The sequence below is a fragment of the Ptychodera flava genome, chromosome 11, assembly GCF_041260155.1.
Source record: "Ptychodera flava strain L36383 chromosome 11, AS_Pfla_20210202, whole genome shotgun sequence".
Classification (NCBI taxonomy): Eukaryota; Metazoa; Hemichordata; class Enteropneusta; family Ptychoderidae; genus Ptychodera; species Ptychodera flava.
The window spans coordinates 41262653-41288193 of NC_091938.1; the positions used below are offsets into that span (position 1 = coordinate 41262653).

Below are 25541 nucleotides of genomic sequence, written 5' to 3' on the forward strand. Positions count from 1 at the left end.
GAGTCTTCTTGAAAAATGTTTCAAACACTCAAAAACATGTAATATTCAAAATTCTTCTGCATCTGGAGGACACCCCAACCACCGTCCCTCAAGTAATTGGATTGTGTAATTTCAGTATTCTACTGCCTCTATGCTTTGTAGTCTTTCAAATCCTTAGTCACCGACTACCAAGAAACACTTTTACCACAGTCCCTCGAAGCCATACCTATAGATACCCTTCAGGTACGGTGTATATTCAACTCTAGTGCTGTGCACGTGTGTTGTATGGGTTTTGTTTACATGCCAATCTTGCAATCCACTGTAAATTATGTTATGCTAAAGAGGGGGGGGGGGGGGGGGGGGGGAACTCGATGGTGTCTGCGCGCGCATTGTCAGGGTTTCACTTGGGGATGGACCATAGACCTTGGGAGGGGGGGTGGTCACAATGAAATTGTGAAAATTTTTTTTTACTATTGTAAATTTCTGAAATTTTTTTTTTCCAATTGAGATTAGCTGTGCAAATTTTTTTTTTCAGATTAAACTTTCAGATTTATAATTTTTTTTTAGTTCGGCGCTGTCTGAAGAGAAAGAGGGCAAAGATGTTGTGCCAAGCACCACAAGCGGCCACGCAAGCGGTCAGGGGGGGGGAGGTCAGGAGAGGGGTGTCCCCCTGCTGCTGTTGGAGCTTTTGAAAAATAGAGATTAAATGGTGTTATTTGGTGGCACTTGGGGAGTATTTTTTGCGGGGGGTGGTCAGGAGGGGGTGTCCCCCTCCTGCCGTTGGAGCTTTTGAAAAATAGAGATTAAAATGGTGTTATTTGATGGCACTTGGGGAGTATTTTTTTGGGGGGGTGGTCAGGAGGGGGTGTCCCCCTCCTGCTGTTGGAGCTTTTGAAAAATAGAGATAAAAATGGTGTTATTTGGTGGCACTTTGGGAGCATTTTTTTCGGATTACACATCTTCCTCTGAAACATGGTCTTCTGCTCCTCAGTAGCTTCCTATAGTTTTGAAAATTGACTATTTTGGTTTCCTGGCTTCCCTTCTACTGCGTGGTGAAATGCCTACATTCACCCCACCAAACATCATGCATATCTCATGATTTACAATTGATTTTGAGAAGGTGAGAAGCTAAAATAAGCTAAATAATATAGTTAAATTTGCATATTTGTGTTTTTAGAGCAATTGTTGCCCTTTTTTGAGCAAAACATCTATTTCTCTGTAGCAGCATGTCCAAATTGATTGGATGTGTATAGATGTGTTGAAATTTCAATTTTTGTCTTTTTAGGGCAATTTATGTCATTCATGGTCAAAAAATCTGTATTCTCTGAAAGGCTTGTCCAATTTCTTTGAAATTGCTACACACAAACGATTATTCATGCAGATTTATTCAGTATTTGCTATCGAGAAACTTTCAAAGTTCAACCCTTTTGTGTGTTTTTGTGTTGGGATTTGTTGGATAGATGGCATTCTACGTAGTGTATTGTTGAATGTTGAAACATGTGTTGCTGTTGTTTTTTGAGGCTGTCTTTTGAGAAAAAAGAATTGAAATTGCCTTTTTAAAAGCAAAATAATACATAATGACTTGATATGTTGTTTTATCATTATTGACGTGTTTCTACTTGTTCACCCATTCTTGCATTCATCATTGCAAAAAAATGCTGTGAAAAAAATGAAACTGATGTGGCCTGCATCTGTTTACCTTGATCTTAAAAGGCAAATACAACTTTCTGTCTTGACAACCATACCATAGTTTCAATGTTTTACCTAGTGTACCTGCTTGGTTTGTACGCAGGAAACAAGTAGAAAACAGGCTCTATAATTTCATAATTTTCAAGTGATCAGAATACAAAAGTCCTGAAAAGATAAGATAATTACAACTTCCAATATAAGGGATACAGTCACTCTAAATGTATAAATTAAAATTAAAAATGTGCCTGGAGGATGTACTAAAAAATACAGAAAGTTGCTTCCTGTCGGTAAAATCTAAAAAAAAATCAAAATTTTAAAGACTTTTGCAGATTTTTTTTACGCCTTTGTCTTCTTATTTATTTTTTTTTTTATTTTGCAAACTAGTTTGAAGATTTTTTTTTTTCCTAACTTTCTGCTCTGAAAATTTTTTTTTTCTGTTTTTGACCACCCCCCTCCCAAGATCTATTGGTCCGTCCCTTGCGTGAATTGCGTTCACCGCACTGGCGCTGCAGCAGTATCAGCAAAGTGCAAGTCTTTTCGGGTCGCACTGGCGGACCATTCTAATTTCAAGAATAGGGATGTAGAGAGGTTGATTTTAAAATATCACCATGTCTTGGTGTTTTAAAAGAAGAGTCTTTGTACAAAACTTATATAAATGCATATTAATATTCTTTTTGATGGTTTATCTGGCAAGCGATGGCCTTTTCCTACTTCAAATGAATCAATGCTATTCTCTACACCCCCTGAATATTTGTGAATTTACTTCGTCCCTAGCGATTGCTAAATAAGGCAACTAATGGCTGACAACCGTGACGTCAAATAGAGCAAACCAAAATGGCGGCGGAAGGCGACCTGAACATCGACAGGATAATCACCCAGCTTTTAGAAGGTGAGATTACAGAAACTTAGCTCAATTCTCGTAAGCACCGAAGTTTTAAAATTGCAAGCTTTTAAATCACACGTTTTCACTCGAGTGGACAATGTCAGCTGATTGTGGCATCGAAACAACAATCCGATGCCTGTGTATAGAAGCCATTGCGATGTCCAGCCCAGAAAATACCGGACCCAGGAATGTGGACGTTGAGAAATATTTTCGAAGATTTTAGTGCATTAGTAAACACATATTCGTTATTCGGTACTCCTCTAGATGCATATTGATGTATAAATGTTATCTTTGCAGTGAGAGGATGCAAACCCGGTAAACAAGTACAGCTTACTGAAGCAGAAGTTCGAGGGTTATGTCTGAAAGCACGTGAAATATTTCTGAGTCAGCCCATCCTCCTGGAGTTGGAAGCTCCACTTAAAATTTGCGGTAAGAAATGTACTTATTTATTCCTCCATTCCTTCACCTTGTAATCCGGCATGTTTATGATATGTACGTGAGTTAAAATAGTGGTATTTCCATTCAATAACGGCTGATCAAGACAATAGTGTGAATATGCCTGAATTTAATAGTCACCCGGAAATATAGGCGTCAGTTGTTGTGCAAACTAGTGACATGCAACGCATTGCGGGTCAAGATCGGTGAGGGGCAATGTACGTCAAATACCTTCCGTGGCATGTTGATCGGAATGATACGTATGTTGAAGACAGCTGTTACGCAAGTATTGTTTATAACAGCTGTCATTTCGCATATGGAGGAGATTCTCCAGTTTATTTTCCTCCATAGCATAATAATCCAAAATGAAAAGAATCTGGTTTTAACATATATCGAGTAATTTTGTTCCGAAATTTTGACACTTGTGCGTGATCAGCTATCCTAACCATCTTGATCGAGGACATCTGAAAAAAGTTTACATTGTCACAGCTCAGTGTGACTGATCCCAAACAGCACATCTGTATATATACAGGGATAGAAATACTTTTTTATTTCTTGTGGCAAAAGTTTGCCACCGGATATGAAATCAGGTGGCAATTATGAAATATCTGGTGGCAGTTTAACACATCATGTGATCGGTATAATACAACATTTTGTCATTGCCATATACTCATTCTAATTTATAAATTCTTGAAAATATGGTGAGTACACATCACAAAAAGTCAACCCATAGTGCAGGCCTCGAAAAAATTTTCAAACTTACTAACCGTGGGACACGTGAATTTCATTTTTACTTGCCCGAGAGGAAAAATTACTTGCCCTAAATTTCTAATAACTGTACCAGTAATTTGTAACAGAGAGCAAGAGTTTGGCCACATGAAGTGAATTCAAAGAGGGAAAAAACAGATTCAAACATGAACTTCATCTTGTTAAAATGAGGACTATTACCAATCTGAAATGTCGCAGAAGAAATGTGAGAATACTTGAGTCTTTTCTGTAGATTTGGCCATCTACAAAACATCTGTGAATTTGGAATTTTTCCACACTCTAATCCAAATAATTAAAATCTTTGCATAAGAGTAATAAGATTGTGTGATTTACAATGTGCATGGCTGGCTGCTGCTCTTTATTATCAAGCTGAGATCACAAACAACTGCCCTGCTAGTGTTTATCTGCCAATGCATACGCACATGTACATCTGCAACCCTTTTACCTGTTTACATGTTTGCTCACTGAGCACAGCAGTCTTTCACATTTTATTTTGATAAATGTATTCGTGAAGAAAGCAGATTCAAGTTTCGTTTTTGTTACTCTTCAATGCAGATCTGTTTTCTGTAAGTGAGGGCTGATCCCTAACAACCAAGGTCACGTAATTTGAAACTGTGTGCATCTCACGCACTACGTAGCTGCAATATGTGGCCTCCTTGGTCGACTGAGCCCGTTTCGACTACGATGTAAACTTGTACTTTTTCAACTGGGTGTTGATTTACGTTGAACAGTAAGCTTTGCCGAGATCCATGGCTTCGAATAAGTTTACATCTATTTACCAAGCACATGGAGCAATTACACTATCGCGTGAAGCCGATCGACTGTCATATGACTCATACACATGGCAAACCACTGTCAAGAACATACCACTTTACGGCACACATAGAAAACAGTTAGGTCACTCCGTGTCGTCGGAGAAAGCATGTCGCAAAACTCTATTTTTACGACTTTTTGTGTTTTACAACAGCAAGAACGATTATTTTGCAATGTCGGGCGGATTTTCAAGGGTTTTCAGAAAAAACTTCTCAGAGTTGAAGGACTTACAATGATTGTACTAGGCGTGTACAGACCTAATGAAATACGTTTTCAAGCTTGAATTGTCCAGAGCTTAGTTTAATTCAACTACTGGTGCACTTGCCCATCGGACGGGAAGCATATTGATTTTACTTGCCCGAACGCAAAATTCACTAGCCACGGGCGTCAGGCGATAGGAATTTTTGAGCCCTGTACTGGCCAATGAATTGCAAGTATTTATTATTTAAATCACGCAGGCTGCGGTTTTGCTTTGTTTTTAAAAAGTCACAACATGCTTTATCTTGTGCCGTATGACTGCATACCGGGTATGCGGCTATAACAGAGGGCAACATCATGTCAAGTGTACAAAAGCTGCTGTCATCGATATGGAGATTAGCCAATCACAAGTTCGGATTCACGCTATGTTTTCATTCATGCCAAAATGTCGCAATTGGTTTGGTTTTTTTTTTGTTAATGAGTTTTTCCGCCGTCAGACAACGCGTGTTCCTTCATTCAAGCCGTAGGATCGATGACATGATGACCCAAAATTTAGTGGCAGAAAAATGCCACCAGAAAAAAATTTTGGTGGTAGATTGACAGTTTTTGGTGGCAAATGCCACCATTGCCACCGATTATTTCGAACACTGATATATTGACCAGGGATGACTGTCAATTAATACATGAATTTCTATATTTGTAGAATGTAGTGTTGTGATGAGATAAATCTTAAAATATATATAAATATATTAAGGTACAATGAAGAGGAAAATGTAACCAGTTTGTTGTGTAACTGTCTATGGCTCACAATTTGATTAATGAAAAATACTATTGTTGTGTTAAAGGAACGTCACTAGAAATTCATCATACTTCAAACCCAGTGAAATATGTATTTCCTTATCTCTTATTCCACAAAAGTAATAATATATGTTCTTTATGTTCAGGTGAAATAGTTATATGCTCACAACTTGCTCTGATTGATAAATGTTGTTATATATCCCTTTACCTGCCAGACAGTATCACTCCCCATCTGCCAAGTCAGTAAAAAATGGCATTTACCCAAAACCATATGTATTTTCATTCACTTGGCTTGGTATAGCAGCTTTAGTCTGTAAAAGCCATGTTTGCAGTATCTCTGTCTTCAGGGACCTTCAAATCTTTAAGTCTTTGTTAAAATGCATCATATGGGACATGTTTTGCTTTACTAGTTTTAACCAACTTGACCTGATGGTGAAATACGAACTTGGCAGGAAAAGGGTTAATTCAGTGGTTTTTCAATGTCTTTCACAGTCTGAAGATTTTCACAGGTCTTACTGAAAATGTAGAAGATAACCAAACCCAATTGTAATTTTAGATTGTGGCAATGCTCTTCTGTATATTGCAGATAGTAATTGAAATTCCTGTATCATTTGAAATAAAAATTTCAGGGTTTATTAGAATATTGGATTGATATGATTGTAAGACCAGTTCCTGATTCTTGCATTTGTTGTTGTGTATCGCTGGTCTTTTTATAACATCTGTATTTCAGGTAGATAGAAAGTGAAGGACTAATCTATTTCTGTCAATGTTTTTATTTCCTCTGACAGGAGACATACATGGACAATACACAGATCTTCTCAGACTTTTTGAGTATGGAGGATTCCCGCCAGAAGCCAATTACTTGTTCCTGGGTGATTATGTTGACAGAGGCAAACAGTCACTTGAAACCATATGTCTGTTATTAGCTTACAAAATTAAATATCCAGAGAATTTCTTCTTACTCAGAGGCAACCATGAATGTGCAAGTATTAATCGTATCTATGGTTTCTATGATGAGTGTAAGTATTTTCTTATGTATTCCATTGCCATGTGTGTGTTTTTGCAAAATTCACCTACAAATTAGATTCAGCTGTGTGTTCAGTAATTCTACAATTACTAAAAGTAGACCTTATAGTGAAGTGCCAGGTGTTGACAAGTGTATCAAGCTTGTCACCAATCAGTGCAGAAGTCGAAATGTATAACATTACGTAGAAAGTGTTTTGATTGTGCCTTGATAGATTAACAAACATCTTCAGTAAAAATTCAGAAAATCACATGATATGTGTACCAGAATATTTTCTGAAAGTGTATAGAACCAAGGGGCTGGAAATGGAATTTGCTTGTTTTCAATAGCACCAAAACAGGCAAAATGTGATGAAAACCATCCAGGTTGAAAAGTTTTTATCATGAAGTCATAAAATTCTGATATAACTGACATGTTTATTTCACTTTGAAAAATTGTAATATGTATAAGTGTGTGGCTAAACAGCAATTAAAATCAGCTAATTTTGGAGGCTTCAGAAAAGTATCAATAGTCTGTAATATGGCCATGAATCAGAGTAGTTTTGTTTGCATGCATAGAGATTCTTTGTGTGGTTAAATTGTCAAGGGACCGATAGTTTGTATGTTTCATGTTGAGAGATTGGCATTGGTCCAGCTTAAATCATTGTTTTGTAGTTTGTTTTTAAAAAAGGGTACTTTTGATATACTTTTTGTTGGAAAGTGACATAACATATCAAACACCTAGCAACTATTTCTCCAGAGGAACTTACTGGTACATTTTCTAATGACTATACATGTAATGCACAGCTTCAATATGTTATCCACTCTTTCTGTCTGAAACTATTGACTGCTTTTGATTAGTTAAATTGACATGTGCATGTCTTGGCTATCATTTCACAGCTTGTTATTCTTACATAGAGAATTGCTAATATTTAGTGTCATGTGCAACTGATAGATAACTTTGTACTTCATTTTATACTGAGGTAATGACAGGCATTCCTTCATAGAGAAATTTCATATCTGCCAATTGTAAATTAAAAAAAGCGGGGTTTTCTACATTTTTAGGAGCCATATGGCAAATAAGATTGCAGTGTAGGCATCATTTTACAAGTGGTATAGCCACACACTGATGACGTCAAATCGCCATACACAAAACACAGATGCAAGTGGTTATACCACTTGTAAAATATTGCCGCAGTGTACCTTATCAAGCTTTTATATGGCTTAGAATTCCATTGCAAATCCATTATGTAGACAACAACTGTACTCCATCTAGCCATGACAAAAATCTCCACAAAGACATGAAGTCTTGTGTGTTATCAGCACTATAATAGGTCATGACCCCAGATAGCAATTTAGGTTACATGCTTCTGCACTGCCTGTCAACAGTCTTAATTGTGTTTGGAGAATATAAATGATAGTTGCTGCTGTGAAATAAATTTAAAATAGATCTTGCTGCACTGTTGTGAAGATTTCAAATTATTATCCTCTTTCATGGGAAAAATCTAAACATTTTATTAGTTAACTGTCAGTTTCAACATCATTTAATCACAGTAGCTAGTGAGTCCATGTGGTTCTTGTCTTCTCATATTGTCCCATTAACTGACAAATTCTAGTTTCATACTGCAAGAACAACATATGAATTTTTTTTAAGGTTCACCATAATCCAACTAGCTGCAACATCTTTGATCAAGAGCAATTTTTGGTATCTTTCAATTGCGTTTTATTGTAAGCAATACTCTAAATATTTCAAGACTTGCCAATCTCTTGATTTCATCCTGATCTTCACCTGTCATTTTCAGTGCATTCTGTTCTCATTCAGAGTATTATTTTATGTAGAGCAATCACAAAAGCGAATAGTCTGTGATTTAGTGTAAATCTTTTATTTATTCTCTTGTTGAAGGTTTACAACAATAAGTGATAGATTTGCAAAATACCCATGAAACTTTTGGTAGAAATATTGTTTAGTGTGTTGTAGATATTAAGGTGGAAGTATACGATTTTATTTTTTGCAAACTTGTAACATTTCAGTAGACTTTGAAACCAGCCATACATTTTGTTTTGTTGCCGAATTGTTATACCATTATATGAAATTCCTAATCTACCAAACCCAAATAGTATACACAATTATTGTAAAACCATTTACCCTTTTTACTAATGGAACCAACTCAGCTACATTGTTATCTATGTGTATTAGAACACCATCAATAATGGTTAAGTCATTCTACATCAGAACATTCTGCTAATAGCTATCTTGTATCATAATGGTTATTATGGGTTTTTGTTAATTTCATAGTATCACAATATAAATAACGTATAATTGTTTCAATGATGTAATATAAGCACATCAAAATGAAAGTGTGAAGCGTTAACAAAGGATATTTTTTCAGAAGTGATTTGACCATACATGTAGGTGGGTGTGTCTTTGGCCAAGCTATCCAACCAGTGGCAAATTGTCCATACATGTAGGCCAGGTTGTTTGATCAGTTATCTCAGTACAGTATTGGTCAAGTTGTAAGGCTAGATGCAGGATATATGACTGATAGCACAGTGTCCCATGGTCAGGTTATGAGATCAGTGGTAGATTGTCTTTGATCAGATGAAGACAGTAACTTTTGAAGTAATATTAGTTATTCATAATTTCGACAGGTAAGAGACGGTACACCATCAAGCTATGGAAGACATTCACAGACTGTTTCAATTGCCTACCAATAGCAGCTATTGTAGATGAAAAGATCTTCTGTTGTCATGGAGGTAAGTATCATCGATTCTCTAAGTAACTCTCGACCAATATCAATAATTCAATTCTGTAGTTGTGTGTAAGCATTGCATGCTGTGTTTGTAAGTTTTCTGTCATGATATGACAGAGTTCTTTAAAAACTTAATCTCTTTCATCATTGATACTATCAAGCATTTGGAAAAACTGTTTTGTGTAATTGAGTTGTTCATGACGATACCCTCTCTTTAAATTATTTTTTGGAAGGAACATTTTAATGCTCACTTGATATTTTAAAGGATAATAACACAGGATACAAACATAAATTACTGTAAATCTTGAAATTTTTTTGACATTTTTTGCAAGTTTTTACAGGCACAATCATTTTTCATGACAGTGTGTATTTGGGTTTTTTGTCTTACGGTACATGTAAGCAGTGAATGACCCTCTTGACTTAATATTGTAAATTGTAATCTCTACATTTTAAACTTTGAGTAAACAAAACAAAACAAAGTGAAATTTTTAGGACTGGAAAAGTAATATTTTAAATGACTCCTTTAGACGTTCACGACCAGTGTTTAAGTGGCTACATAACTTCCTAATATTGTATCAGGCCTTCAAGATCTGGAAAAATGATTAATGAGGATGAGCCATGTTGTAAGGCATAAATGAACTTAGGTTGGATTTCTCAATGATGATGATATCCTTTCTGTATTGAAAATGTCAGATCTCACTTTGATAAAAGTTTTGTAAACAAATATCGTACAGTATAAAACAAATGTGACTCTATTGGGCTAACTCAAACACCATGATTGCTCTACCACAATAAAGTGTGAATTTCCTCAAAGACTTGGCCATTGCATTATGTTCTGCATAGACAAACTTCCATGTTTAGTGATTGTTTAATCAAGAAGATATTGTTAATGATCTCCCAGTAATTACTATCCTACCTTGCAAAAATACCAATTCCATATTATTTGAGATTATAATTTTGAGAAGTCTTTGTACAATTTGACAAATCATTATTTCCAAATGCATTGTTTTAGTTTTGCAACCTTGCCAAACAGACGTGATGTTGATGTGTATAGCGTCACTTGCAGTATGTGACCTCAGTACTTGTGGTAATTGTATCGGGCACACTCTTGTTTTTATAACAGACAGTTTGATAAAATTTTGTTTTCTCATCAAGATCATGCAATAATATCAATGTAGAATAAGTGATGTTGCAATATTTTTATACAGTGATAGTCTTGATAACTTGTGTCTCAGTGGTTGCGGCTGGTTAAATGACTTGCATGCATGATGAATGTTCAACTAGCATGGGAAATATTCACCGAATTGGAATAATAAGGTGAATTTATTTACCATGTAAATAATTGTGATCATAAAGAGTTATGAAACTAGCAAAAATTAATCCTATTGCAAAACAGCCAATGAGTTAAAAATGCTGTACAGTGAATGCTCACTTTACATAACTGTATTTCTATAGAATGTAATGTTATGACACCTGTCATTTGGTGTCAGGCTGCATAGCTGTACGTGATTGATACACGTAACAAGTGTTTATATCACAACCATTGGTTTGTCAATTGAGCAATTTTTAAGTCTTCTATTTTTTAGGAATATTTTGCATGAATTTTAGGGGTTGGTATAACCATTGGAATGTCATCGTAAATGACACTGTAACATTATTTCATTACAAAGACTACCATATTCTGCTAAATTCAGCCAAGTGTAACTTCTGTGATTCAGGGCTTAACCTACAGAATATATTTGCATCAATTTTTCAATTCTTTACAAGTCAAACAGGCATGCTATTACATTTGCAGTACGTAAACTTAATGAAACAGATTTCCATCTAGGTAATAATGTAAAATATGTAATTCTAATGTTTGTTGTTAAACAATAATTAATTACTAAACCATGATTTATAAGAAATTTTTTAATATTGCTTGAGGTTTCCATGGTTTGAATTTTGACATACATTATACAGACCAAATAATAATCCTTCAGTTCCTGTATTGGTATTTCCATTTCAACTTTCCTGCAAATGATTTATATAGAGAAGGATTGTATTACTAAACAAGTAGTAGAATTGGATCAGGTAATTCTAAAATATATTAATTTAGGTATAACAGTTAATATTCTAGTTTCAGTACTTTATTTTATCAAAATCATCTTTGCAGTGATACTCTTGCCAGAAAATGTATGTAGCATGTCAAAAACCCAGCAAAGTAAACCTTTAAGGCTTTTTAAGTTCAAAGCTACTGCTTAAGCTTAAGATAGATCCCTGATATGAAAACCAGGGGTCAAATGATTAATGATTTTTTGCAAATGTTTACATCTTGAAACATGTTGATATTTTACTTATGTTGTAATGTCCAATCAGTATAAAGTTACCTACTGTGTAAACCTTATCCTTTTAGTTTGAGTCCTGACAGATTAAATTGATTGATAAAATACTGATAAGTATGGTGGATAGAGTAGACACCGATACTGATAATGGTGGATAGAGTAGACACCAATACTGACAACTACCCATTTTAGTGAAGTTTGAAATTTTTAATGTTTCATGAAAATTACTGTAGGTAAAGACTACATAGATGTATTTATTATTTCTATGAATTGCATTGAATTTTTGTTGTTTTGTATTGTTTCATGGTCTAAAGGTACTGTGAGAGTTTGACCTACGTGTGTTCTTCCTGCTTGAGCTCTGATAAGCTATACACACAAGAAATTTTCTGTTGTGAAAGACCTGAATAATAATCAAACGAGAAAAGCCCTGTAAGTTGTTGATTTATGGATATGTGTAGTTACTTTATAAAATGCGGAATTAGTGAGGAAATGTTCTAGTTGCTATGTTTCCAAACTTCAGGATTGGCTGCTAATCAAAGTCCAAAGCATAATACAATGATAAAAGTATTACGTATGAAAGACTACATTTGAGTGAAGTGTCACACATGACAGTTTGCTGTATCATATTTCTAAGTCCAAAGCATTCTTTCATAATGTGTGCTGTTCTACAGCTGTTCACATGTAGAAGGAATTAAACTCCACCCTTGGTTAAACTCGAGGAGAGGAATTTAATTTCAAGGGGTGCTTTATTTTGCCATATTCATAAGCTTATGTTGCAGTCAATTAATTTCATACAGTTTTTCAATGATTATGTTGTACAGTTGGAGATTTTTTTGTGAATTAGACCAATTAGGAAAAAAATCATGTTTTTCAATATGTAAATAGAGCAATGTATGCACTGATCACTAGTTTAACTTATTTCATTCGTTAAACTTGGTCATCAACAAACTGCAGTTTCCTTTCATAGTGTTAGTTATTGACTTACAGCCCCTTGGAATATTCCAAAATCTCTTATTTTGCCATATTTTTAGGACTTCAATATCACAAAGTTCAAAAAGTGGCAGGCCTACAATCAGAATGTTGAGTGAGTGATTTCAAAGTAGTAGTAATCATTTGGCTGATGTTTTACATGCAAAATCAGAGACAACTCTGATGTTAGTTGCATTGGATTTCATCAGAAATCTTACAGTACAAGATGTTAGCTTTTTGCCAAAACGGGCATCACAACAGAACTTATAAATCATCTCACATCCACCTAGACTGACTTTGTTTTTTTGTCATTTAAAGGTATTCTGCTAGCCATTGGTCTTTTCAATTGTCATCATGTTGGTTATCTCCATAGTGTTACTATCATAAACATTAGCTGTATAGAACAGGTGATAGCTAGAATGTCATTGTCATCTTTGGTCATACATTCTGATAACATACTGATCAAAGTTAGACATGCATGGGTAAAATTGACATTGAAAATGACTGCATTTTCTGAAATTTTGCTCTGTTCATGGACAAATAATGAAGTAATGAGCTTTATTGTCATTAGATACAAAATACATACTGTATAAGGGGAACTTAGATTTGTATTGGGCAGTTTTTCACTAGACTTCTGCCAAGTTGCCCCTGGAATCTTTTTCAAGGAACTGAGTAGAATAGGAGGAAAAATCTTTCAATTGCCTACCTTGGAGAAAACACTGGACACAAGCTCCATGACCTGTGGTTTTTTAATTGTCAATTACATATGGGTTCATGAGCTGATACAATAGCTTGTCATCTTGTGGATTAGCAAGGTTTTTCTTTAACCCTTTGAGTGCTGTAATTTTTTCCCACCAAAATTTGAGTACAACATTTTACAAATTTTTATGAATTTTTCTGTAGTTGTTTGATAATTTTGGAACAAATTGACATAAAATTTCATTGACTACAGTTTTTTATCAAAATTTTAGAAAAAATCTGATAAAAAAATGACTGGGTTTCATTTTATAAAGGCGACAAAGATTGACTTTGGCACTCAAAGGGTTAAAAAGGCACATCAATATATTGATGAACTGATAATGCTCAGCCCAAGCAACGTATACCAAACAGAGTCATGTCAAAACAGAAGTGAAATTGTATCCATTATTATACACTTTCATCTGTAACCTATGGACTTTTGTCGTACAGTAAGTTTCGGTATCAGAGGACACAGAGACACACAAATAACTTTGATGTGGTGTAGAATTATTTTAGGTGTGATTGGATGCTATTTGACCTTTGACCTCATAACACCTTTACGACAACATGAGAAAAATGAAGAATTTAGTTACATTTTTTACAAAAAATATACTTTGAAACCTTAAGTACTTCATGCAGTGAATAATACTGCTGACTTACAATTTCTGTCACATGCACTGCACTGTGAGGGTTGAAATTTCCAAGTCGTCTTGTGCACTTAGTGGACGTGCTGAAAATGTTCCCAGTCTGCTTGCAATCGCTCAATGCACTATGTGACAGGCATCCTAAAAATCTCATAATTTGGACGTTTTTTCTGGTAAATTGGATTAAAAAGGTGTATAACAATATTATTAATGTTGTACTCTTTTGTATTTGAAAGCTTAGCCTTATGGAATCTACATCTAGTTAGTTGGCAGCACCTATAATAAATGTGTTTTGGCTAACAGACAAAATATTGATAAATTAAGACATGAAAGTTTGCCATGAAATTTCCATGAACTTTATCTGACCCCATGATTTCAGATTAGATCATGCACAGATCATGTGCAGATCATGCACAGCAGTGTCAAAATTACATTTATTATTAATTGCATAAGGTTGTTTATAGCTGTGAAACTGAACAGTGGTATGAATGTGTATTGTGTACCTTAGTTTTGTTGAAATCATTCTCAAATCTTGAACAGCACAATTATATTCTAGATAAAAAAAAAAAATTGAAACAGCCATTTGTCATGGTTGCTAACTCAACTGTTAGATTAGACAGGTGGCCAATTTAGGGTCAGGCATTGTACTGTATGTGATGTCCTCTATGGAGAGAGGACAATGTCTGAAGAAAGGTCATTGAAAATGTGTCCTTGAATTGTAATGTGTGTTTCTATTGAATTTGAATGCAACCTGCGATACCAATTCAGTTAGCAAAAAGATATTAAGCCTTGGACTTCCATTGTTAGCCCAGCCCTTGTTTTGAATGGTAAATATAGAATGCATACTGGAGAGTGGGATGAACAAGTTACAAAAAGATGGTTCAGGACCTTAACCTGGATTGTAACAATTTTTAGCTTGATCATCTCACATGGCACAAGTTGTAAACAAGCTCACAGACACAGACACACACACACACACACACACACACACACACAGATACAACTAGAATGGTACACATATGGAAATGGAGCCAGGCTAATACCAAACCACAGTGAACAGTTTCAATTGTCAGAAATAGCCAGGTCAACTGAAGTTATGAACAGAGATAAAACTGTGACAGATATGACAGATAAAACGTCTATCTTTTTAATAGCCTTGAGCCACTTTATGTGTATCTTATGTGATGTAAAGTTCACAGAGTTTGAACTGTAGATAAGATTGTATTTCTTTCAGAGAAGTGGAACAATTAAATGCATCTAGCAGTTTATGTATAAGGTTACAATGGATCCTCCTTTGATCCAGTTCAGCCATGTTGAATACCTGCTAATGAAGCTACTCTGTAAATTCTAAATATTCAAGTCCAGATAAAACATAATTACTGTAATTCAACTAAGTGTAATTCACTGTGATTTAAGTACTTGGCTTAGAAAATGGCAAAATATTTGGGCATTTATAGAAATTGATAGGCCATTGTATTGAAACAAGAGGTCATCTGTAAAGTCCAAAGTGTATATATATTGCAATTTCTATTAAAGCTGTTCTTTGTTACTGGTGATCAGGAGACAGAGTAAACCAACTCAGTAGTAAATGTACATCTTCTTAACATGCTTCTACTTAGATTTCACTAATGTGAATATTATGAGCTTGGCTTTTGACAAAAAGTAGTGATATAACTGAGATGTGATGATATGTTCTGTGAAGGCAGAGAACTGCTTTAGCAATCTTATCAGAATGCTTGGCTAAACAACTTGTGGTAAACGTTTCATATTATATGTAAGAACATGTCAATTTAACCATTTGACAGCAGCAGATTTTGATGTGCTATGTCATGTGTCAGTGACAACAGCATAAATGTATGTAACCCATATGACAGTCCATTTCAAAGAGTTATCAGTTGTTCAATGTGATATATTGTCTTCTGCTAGTGTTCTAGTCTGCCCAATTCAACACACTTTATTCAAATAGAGGTATAATATTACAGCTATATTCCAAGGTCAGAGATATTTCAGTTTCCCTATGACTGCTACAGAATGGCTTGTTGCAAGTGTATAACTATTAGGCTATATCATTGAATGAGTAGAGGGTTACTGATAAACTGATACATTGGCAAAAAATAATAGCATGCACTCATAATTAATTAATGGATGGGAAGTTCATAAGAGAATATTTACAAGTCCTGGCATACCATAAATAATGTTCCATTCCAGAGTTGTTATGGACATTCTATGTTGATTCTCTGTAGTTGGCGGTAGGCAAAGTCAGCCTATACAGATATTATGGCTGGTGTACAGCAATAACTATGCAAATGTATGACCTGTGTGTATGTACATACCAGTACATGTATGTGAGGGTGTATAAGTTTAATTTTTCATGACTTTTTCCTTATTGTTATTATCCATAAAGTGTAAAGTATTCCAAAGAGGATTATATTTGGTAGAAATCTATCCAGTGCAACATTGTTTTATAATTACATTTTTCGGAAAAATATAGTGTGAATTAATGTTAGAAAGGTGACAGAATTTATTACTTTCTGGACCAGTAATGTTGTACCAATCTCAACTCACTTCCTCATTTCACCTCTGTTTTAATGTTAGAGGTAACACAGATATGTGAAAAATGAGGATGTAATATGCAAGAGTGCACATTGTTATGAAGGGGCATAGAGAATTGAAACAGCAAATGGAAGCCATTACCAAACTGAATGAATTTCAGTTGCTGCATTTCACAACCTTGCATGCATTGTTTTGAATTGATTGTAAATGGTCCATTATTCATTTTCTATCACGGCAAAACATTCAGACTTTATCAAGACACAAAATGTTTATGTTTACATTTTCAGGTTTGTCTCCAGATCTTCAGTCCATGGAACAAATCCGGCGCATCATGAGACCCACAGATGTCCCTGATACAGGTGAGATAGATAATTACAAACTAAATGTACTTTTTGAATCACAATTTCTGTGGTATGTTAATTGGTTCATGGCAATGAATAATCTTCAGGGTAATAGATTAACAATTAATAGGTTCACATAAGACACTCAATATCTTCTCATGGCCAAGTCTTATCTGAAGTATACTTAGAAAATTAAAATGTAAACCATTTCTTGGCTGATAAGGTTGATAATTTTGTCTGTCAGTAAAACCATTGAGGTTTTGGGAAAGTAATGATATTAGTCAGGTTTTATGGATGACAGTTTTCAGATGATGGCATAGTTGGCTAGGCCTTAATATTGACATTCTGCGATGGCTGGAAGACTAAACAACTTACTGAGTCACACAGTTATGTCCACAGATGAGATTATAAAGTGAGACATAGGAATTAGGAGATAGAAAAAACACCATCTATTTTAATGAAAGTAACAGTTCATTTTACTGGCTACAGAAAGCATGGAACAAACAAAATACCAATCAAAGTAGCTGTTTTATATTCAATATTCCCTTCTGCAATGACGAAGAAAACAACATGTTGAAGTAAGAGTGATCAACATGAACATCTCTTTAGATATCTGATGTCAGATACTGATATCTGTATGTATCAGATCTGAATGTTTTTATGATTTTGCTTGTCTTCCAGGTTTACTGTGTGATTTGCTATGGTCAGATCCAGACAAAGATGTATCAGGCTGGGGTGAAAATGATCGTGGTGTGTCTTTCACATTTGGTTCTGATGTTGTCGCCAAATTTCTCAATCGACATGATTTGGATTTGATTTGCAGAGCACATCAGGTATGTCAGTACTATCATATACTACTTGTACTGAAAATGATAGGTATAATAGAGCACATCTGATATTATCAGTATTACAATGTACTATTAATACTGAAAATGATAGGTATAATAGAGCACATCTGATATTATCATATACCACTTGTACTGTAAAATTTTAGGTACAATAGAGCATTTCAGGTATGTCAGTGCTATAGTGTACTACTAGTACTTTAATTCTTTGAGCGGCAAAGTCAATTTTTGTCACCTTAATAAAATATACTACTGCCATTTTTTTTCTGATTTTGCCAAAATGTTGAAAATAAAGCTGTAGCCGATGAAATGTGATATCCATTTGGTCCAAAATTATGAAAAAACTTACTGAAAAGTTAAAAAAAATTGAATTAAAATTTTGGTGAGAAAAACTGCAGCAGTCAAAGGGTTAAAATGATAGGTACAATTGAGCACATCAGGTATGTCAGTATTGTAATGTACTGCAAATACTTAAACCCATTGAGCATATTATAATGTACTATTGGTACTGTAAAATGATGGGTACAATAGAGGTGCAGGAGATATTTGAAATTGGATTGTATACTAGTAATATCATACTTGCATAGGAAAATGGGGTATGTTATCAAGATACCATCAAGAGCGTACTGGAAACTAGGCCAATCTGACTGGAATAGATTACAGAAGTAAGATAAAAATGTCAAAACAGGTACCAGGGCTAGGTATATGTATGTACAGTGGTTCAATGACCAGTAGCTGGCCTTTTGATCCACACAAGACTATCTATACTCACTTGTTATCAAAATGCACCATATGGATCCAGCCATGGTAATACTAGTATCCATGCAATGAAACTCTGCTATATATACTCTACCTGAATTGATTAATGATATAGAAGGAAGTAAAATGTCACATAGTGACATCAGGTTTCAGTGTTGAGTGGAAAGTAAAGTGAAATAACAGTAATATATATATACCTGACTATGAGATCCAGATAGGCACCTAACCAGATAAGCCATTGAATTGAACATAAGATTTGCAATTTTTCCACTTATTCTGGTAACTTTTTCAGAATTCAGAAAGCACTAGTGATTAACAATTTACAATTGACATCATTGTGTTTGGATCTTGTAACCTTCCAACTGTCCCACTGATGTCTGTATGCTGCTCTAATGTCATTTATTAAATAATAAAGATAATGTTACAATTTGGATATCCTTCACAACACAATTTTTGAAGTAACGGACATTACCCCAAGATCCATTGCATCCAACCAATCATTAAACAATACTGAAAATATCCAGTATTTCATAAAACAAGACAGTTTTGTAGGGGGTCATGTAAAATAACTGCAATGAAAGATATACTTTCAAAATGATATTGTCCCCAGGGCACTGTTTATTGTTTGAGACTTCAAGGTTACTGAAAACATATTATGGATCTTTTTCAGGTTGTTGAAGACGGTTATGAATTTTTTGCCAAGAGACAGTTGGTGACATTATTTTCAGCTCCAAATTACTGTGGAGAATTTGATAATGCAGGTGGAATGATGAGTGTGGATGAAACATTGATGTGTTCATTCCAGGTATTCTTTCTCATTCATTCAATATTGAAAATAATCTGTCATGAAATAAAAGTTACCACATATGCCTAAACATCAATACAGTACATTTTCACTTGATAATTCTACTTCATCATAGTTTTTGATGAAAATTGCTGTCACAGATACCTCTATAATTAGGACATCTCCATATGAAGGACAGATTCTAATAGGAACTCTTCTGTAATGTTGATATTTTTACCATTCCTGAGAGATTAAGAGTTCATGTAATAGGATGTGGGTTGTGAAATATTACCCCTCTTATGCATGAGATTTTCTTGCTGACTGATGTTAGTTATTTCTGTGTTATTACAAAGATATATCATTGAACAGATAATATGTGAGTAACAGGACTTTGAAAATACTGGAATGATGTTACCATAGTTACTGCGTTGACCCTTGCTCTTTGCCCTGCGTTTGTCTGCCAGAAATAAATTATTTGATTGCATTTATTTGTAGAGAAAGAGTTGTGATATCACTTGTTCAAATGCTAATTAGTAAATTATTTCTTGGAAATGACAGGGATATACCATTAATGAGATTTCTTAGATTGTAGTGTTTTAATGATATTTCTCTGTACAAACAATTTTAATTTGTGTTTGACATATATCAGTTGATCAGGATTGTAGTTAGGAGTGAGACTGATGATATTGCCATGATGAGTATTTACATAAGATATTATATTTTCATTGTACAAATTGCTAACAATGCCTGTACTACTTTGTCTCTGCAGATTCTCAAACCATCAGAGAAAAAGGCAAAATACCAGTATGGTGGTCTCAATTCAGGTCGTCCTGTTACACCGCCTCGTGGACCTGCCAAGAAGAAATGAAGCTAATGTTTCCATTGTTTTTTTCTCTGGCAACATCTTTCTATTACATTTGTAGCAATTTGGCACAAATCCCTGACTCACCTCAGAACACATTGCCATACTCTCATATCACTGGTTTCACAATACAGTCTCCAATCTGAGATAACAGCAGAGGCGTTCAGGATTATCTGGGAAACCTGCAACTGTGAGGCAAATTATTTTCTTATGACTGTGTTCTCAGGAAAACATCTAACTGTTTATAGGGGTCAGGAATTTACCACATTTCAAAAAAGTCCTATTTCGGATCAGCCTTAAATTAATATTTTTTTTATCAATTGCATATATAAGTTTTGTATGGTGTAAAAAGTGTGTAGGTTGTGAATGTAGAATCTGGTATTGTACAGATAAGGGGTCTTGTGTTTGATCGTAAAAAGTCTGCCATCCAACATCTCATTGTATGTGTCCAAAATGGAAGGGGGCCCTCGTCTCATAGAAAAAATGAGGCAAATTATTTCAACTTTTCTAGGAAAAAAGTGAGTTCATTTAAGTGACACTTAAGTGAGTTTTAAACAATAACTTTTGAAACTACTTTCACATGTGAGAAATGAAAAGAAATCCAGACTATTTAACCATGTACATGCATTGTATTAGTTGTGCAGTGGTATTTTCATTGTTTTGGTAAAAGATTAGCACTAAGTCTAGAGTGTGCTCAATGAAACCCCTACAACAGTAGCCTATTAACTTGCTCTCTTTACTGTAGAATGGTATGACTGTTCTTCAGTTGAAATGATTGCAGGATTAAATAGGTTTTTACAGAATTCTTTTTGTAGTGTACATGTATATGCAGTGTTTCTAATCAAAAGGTTGTCAGTTGCAATTCATGGAATGAGGTTCAGTTTCTCAAATAAATATCTCCATAGTTGAATATAGCATAGTGTACCATTATACAGTGCTGTTGTCTTTCATGTGAACTTGATACTTCTCAAGGGGAACATTATCAATGGCAGATTGTTTTAATCTTGAATTATCATGTCACGCTATTCAAGATTTCGCAATAAATAAGAGACACTGCATCCTTGATTAATACTACACCATTGTACTGCTCATTAACATTATTATGTACTTTGTCTGAAGATTTCAAAATTACTGTAATTGCATAAACACATAGCTGTGTTCAGTGTAACAAGTGATAGGTTTTGTAAATGACCTTGGATCTAATCTGATACAGTGTTTGCAATGCTACATTTTGCAAATTGCTCCTTTCCAGGTGGTTTGTAATCTTATTACAGAATATTTTATTTTTCTCTGCACATATTTTTGTAAGTATGCTGGTGCTTTTGAAAATTTCCATTGCTTGCCAATAATCCATTTGTATAAAATATAATGAGTGTTGATTTTAAAAAAAAGGAAAACTAACAAAATCATGCAGTGCAGTGCCGTGTAGATGATAGCTGATAGCATAAGACCAGAGTTTAACAATTGTATGGATCAATGATCATTCTAGTGTTGCTGGTAAGAAACTTTAAAAATTCAATTTTTATGTTGATTGGGTTGTTGGCATTCTCGTTGCAAGTTTTACTGAAGAAGTCTTTTGATAAAGAAGTAACAAAGAGCACCACGGATTACTGGTTAATCCAGTTGTTGCACCAAGTATTTGACATGATGAAATTATCTCACATTGTCTTTTTTCTAATCCACCTCACCTGCCTAATACAGTGTGTATTTCATTGAACCAGTAATCTGACTTCCAACTTGGATCACAGTTTTCAAAATTTGAAAAAGACAGAGCATCATTAAACCTTTTACTATGTAATCATGTTAAAATAAAGCGTTTTCTTGTACATATTTAAACAAATTGTGATTTGTAGAGTATTTTGTCAATGTTTACGCAGTTTGTGATTTTTGTTTCTCAGTATATTGGTATGCTACAGTGAGACATCTCACCTCTCAATAGGATTACTTGTACCACAGTTTATGTAACATAGCATGATTTGATTTGGAAAGGTTCAGATGTGAACTAAAGACTTGATGCACACACCTTTCAAGAGTAGTCAATACCCAATGAAATCAATGTTCAGCCAGTATGCTACGTGGATATTGTCTCTCATTTTCACTGTTACATTGTTTTAGCAGAAATGCTCACGTAGTGCTTTGTGTTGAATGAATTTTCACATGGCATATATTCATGACATTGATTCCTTTGTGATTTCTTAAACTTTCCATTTCTAGTTCATCTTCTCTATGCTTGAAAGAATATAACACAACATACTGTGAACTCTGGAAAAGGATCGCGCCTTCCAAATCCAAGACACCAGTGCACTTCATCACTACAAAACTTTGTATTATAGTAGTTATTTAAAGACACAGTAGTTCTTAGTCTATCACTTTGATAAGATGAGTCTGGAAAAGAAAATAGGTCCATAACTTGAAAGTTTACATGCCAATCTTCTTGTTAGATGAGTATTCAGTATCCCATGGCAATTACAGCATACTGCTCCAAAATGTATGTCAATTATATGGGTGTTCTGTTATGAAAGAGTGATAATGATTGTTTACCATCTGAAAAAAATGAAAGATATCGTACCATTTAATTATGTTGTTCCAAATCAAGTTTCATCTTATGCGTATTTATTTCAACTGTCAAATCGTAGACATGGCAAGTTATCAACATATTTTACATTCAGAGAAATAATAAGCTAGTATTAGAATGATGGCACTGTAAAGGGAAGTGTCAATTATCCCAGCACACTCTTGGAGTTGTGTTGATGAACAAAGATCAAAACAATTGAAGTACCCTACATTTATAATTTGACTTGATCAAGGTGTCACAAACTTAAATATTACTCTTTAAAGTTATTGTAGATATTATTGATTAAATTTTTGCCGTTATGACAAAGGAAAGGTTGTTATAATGTGACAGATGGATATTATTGTTAGTGTCTGTTTTGAAGTTGATCATTTTGTTGCCATTTATTCTTTAGATAAGAATACATAAAGTTTTGAGAAAGTAGCAGTGACTGTGGAAATAGAGTTTGTTATTCAGACTGTTTTATCCAAATTCACTGGTACAGTATCTCCAATTAAGTTGTTATTGAAGTTTTTCTGTCATAAGTAATGTGACATTGCCGTTCATACAGTGCCAGTGTTTCTAAGTCCTGTATAAACTTTTCCTCAAGTGTTTATGATAGCTTGATCAAGTCTCTCACCCTCTAATCATGTAAAAAGTTTGTGCAACGGACACAACAACTTCAAATTATAGTAAAAGTTGATGAAGAATTACACTTTTCCACTTGCATATTAGCAACAGTTGTTAACATGGCATATAGTTCTGTACTAATGTAGCCAGTGTTAGATTTTGGAGTGCTTTTATTTTAGTCAGACTTCACTTTCAATAAAAGTGTTGTAGTTTTGAATGCCATAGATAAATAAATGAAAAGTTTGCTTTTTAATGATGTCCTGTCTTCCTATATATTGTGTAAGTCAACATTTGATAAAGTGACAGTGTATGTCTGTACTTCATTTACAATGTAAATGTTGATTTCACAGTCTGTATTATCAGACTTGATGCACCTTTTCCCAGTTATCCCATAATGCATTGTAGCTGTATCAAACACCATATACACACTCAAAGCAACTATCGGTAAAACATACTGACTGTTATACAAGAATGACACAAATGTGCAATGCCAAAAAATTCCACGTATTTTGTATGCATTCAAAATGAAAATGTAGGTTAGGGTGTAAACCTGCCACTATGTTCTATGAGTGAGATGCGCTGTGTATACCCTAACATGCACTGCATCATTGAACCAGTAACAGAACTATTACCATCATACTGCAATTGCTATTCTATATGATCTCTTTGGAAATGTACACTTATAAATATTGTAACAGCTATAACCATGCAATTATTTAATTTACAGGCAGTCAAAGAATAGTTGTTCAAGTGCTGATAATTTATTGAATCTAAGTGCTGAGGGTAACATACATCACTTGTCATGAGATTAGATTTTAACAGTGAAAGGAAAGCAGAAAATGACACTCAAACTAAATTTGTCTTAATTTGCATGATTACAAAATATTTAACATAATCACTGTAGATTAAAAAGTTCCATCACAAAATTTAGTGCATTTGCTGTTTGTTTACCCCTGGTTGCTGTTTGTTTACCCCTGGTTGCTTGGAAAGCAAGATATCAAGAAACATCAACCAGGTGTGATATTTTATGTCACTATTACAGTAACCTGTGAAACTAGCTCTGTTGATTTATTTTTTAGATTACTTTGGAGGAGAAGGGGATGCACTTGTTACTGTGAGTGGTAGAAAGCCTGACACTTTTGAAGTTTGACCTTTATTATATGTGAAGCCAAACAAGCTTTTTGTTGTGTTTTAAAGCCCCATTACATTAGCTATGTATTAACTGTGATGTACTTTCTTTATTATTCAAGTTTTCAAGAGAGGGTGGGTAAACTCCATGTCATTGATGGTGTTTATTAGACTGTGATTTGTTTCCTCTGTGTATGGAGATGATGATTTCAAAGTAATTTCTTTTGAAGTTCAAATTTATGTCACCATTAACATGGAATGTCAAGTCACGTTACTCCTACATTACATAAAAACAGAAGTCCAACAATTTGTATGACTGTGAAAGAGGAAAAAGATCTTTACCTGTAGGAGGGTGGCTGACAAAACTAAGAATTTCGGATCACAACCTACAAATAGAGATGGGGAGAAGGTCAATTCCAAAAGTTCCTGCAAATGAAAGATTCTGCAAGCATTGTAAGTCTTTAGTTGAGGATGAATTTCACTTTGTAATAGAATGTCCAAAATACAGAGCATATCGAAATAGTCTATTTAGTCTAGTTTGTATGATCCTGGCTTTCTTGATTTGAATGATAGAGAAAAGTTCATGTATATCTTTACTCACGAAAACAAACTACCTATTGCCAAATTTATTTCTTGTACGTTAGTTCCTCCCCCAGCAGCAGCTTCATCCAGTGTTTGCTGAGTTTTGTAATTTTTGCCTTACCACACTCCTTGAGGGTGTGGTTGAGCAATAAAGTAAAGTAAGTATATATATATACAGTAAAAAATAATAACAGGTAGAACACAGGACTTAGGCGTTACTCAGAGTTTCATGCTACATGTGCTCTCTGTAGCGATCATCGGATTATATATATATATATATATATATATATATATATATATATATATATATATATATATATATATATATATATATATGTATAAATTTGCTTGTGTATACATTTGTTTGTTAATTTGTTTGTATGTTATTTATTCAATGTTCTACGACATTGTATGTTTGTTTGCTTGTTTGTACTATGCATCTCATTTGTTTGTTTGTTTGTTTATTTACTATTTATTTATGTTTATTTTCCAGGCTCCCCTGTGCCACAAATTGATGCC

The 25541-nt window shown here is 34.4% G+C and overlaps 1 protein-coding gene across 1 annotated transcript; it reads left to right on the plus strand.

The window, feature by feature from the left end:
* The first annotated feature begins 2172 nt into the window (after window positions 1–2172).
* Window positions 2173–23565, plus strand: LOC139144559 (serine/threonine-protein phosphatase PP1-beta catalytic subunit). The gene is made up of 9 exons (XM_070715269.1): window positions 2173–2256; window positions 2443–2557; window positions 2849–2980; window positions 6352–6582; window positions 9215–9319; window positions 16828–16899; window positions 17563–17714; window positions 19156–19290; window positions 20039–23565. Exons 2-9 carry the CDS (start codon window positions 2503–2505, stop codon window positions 20135–20137), a joined length of 981 nt encoding a protein of 326 aa, XP_070571370.1. The 5' UTR covers window positions 2173–2256; window positions 2443–2502; the 3' UTR covers window positions 20138–23565.
* The last annotated feature ends 1976 nt before the right edge of the window (window positions 23566–25541 follow it).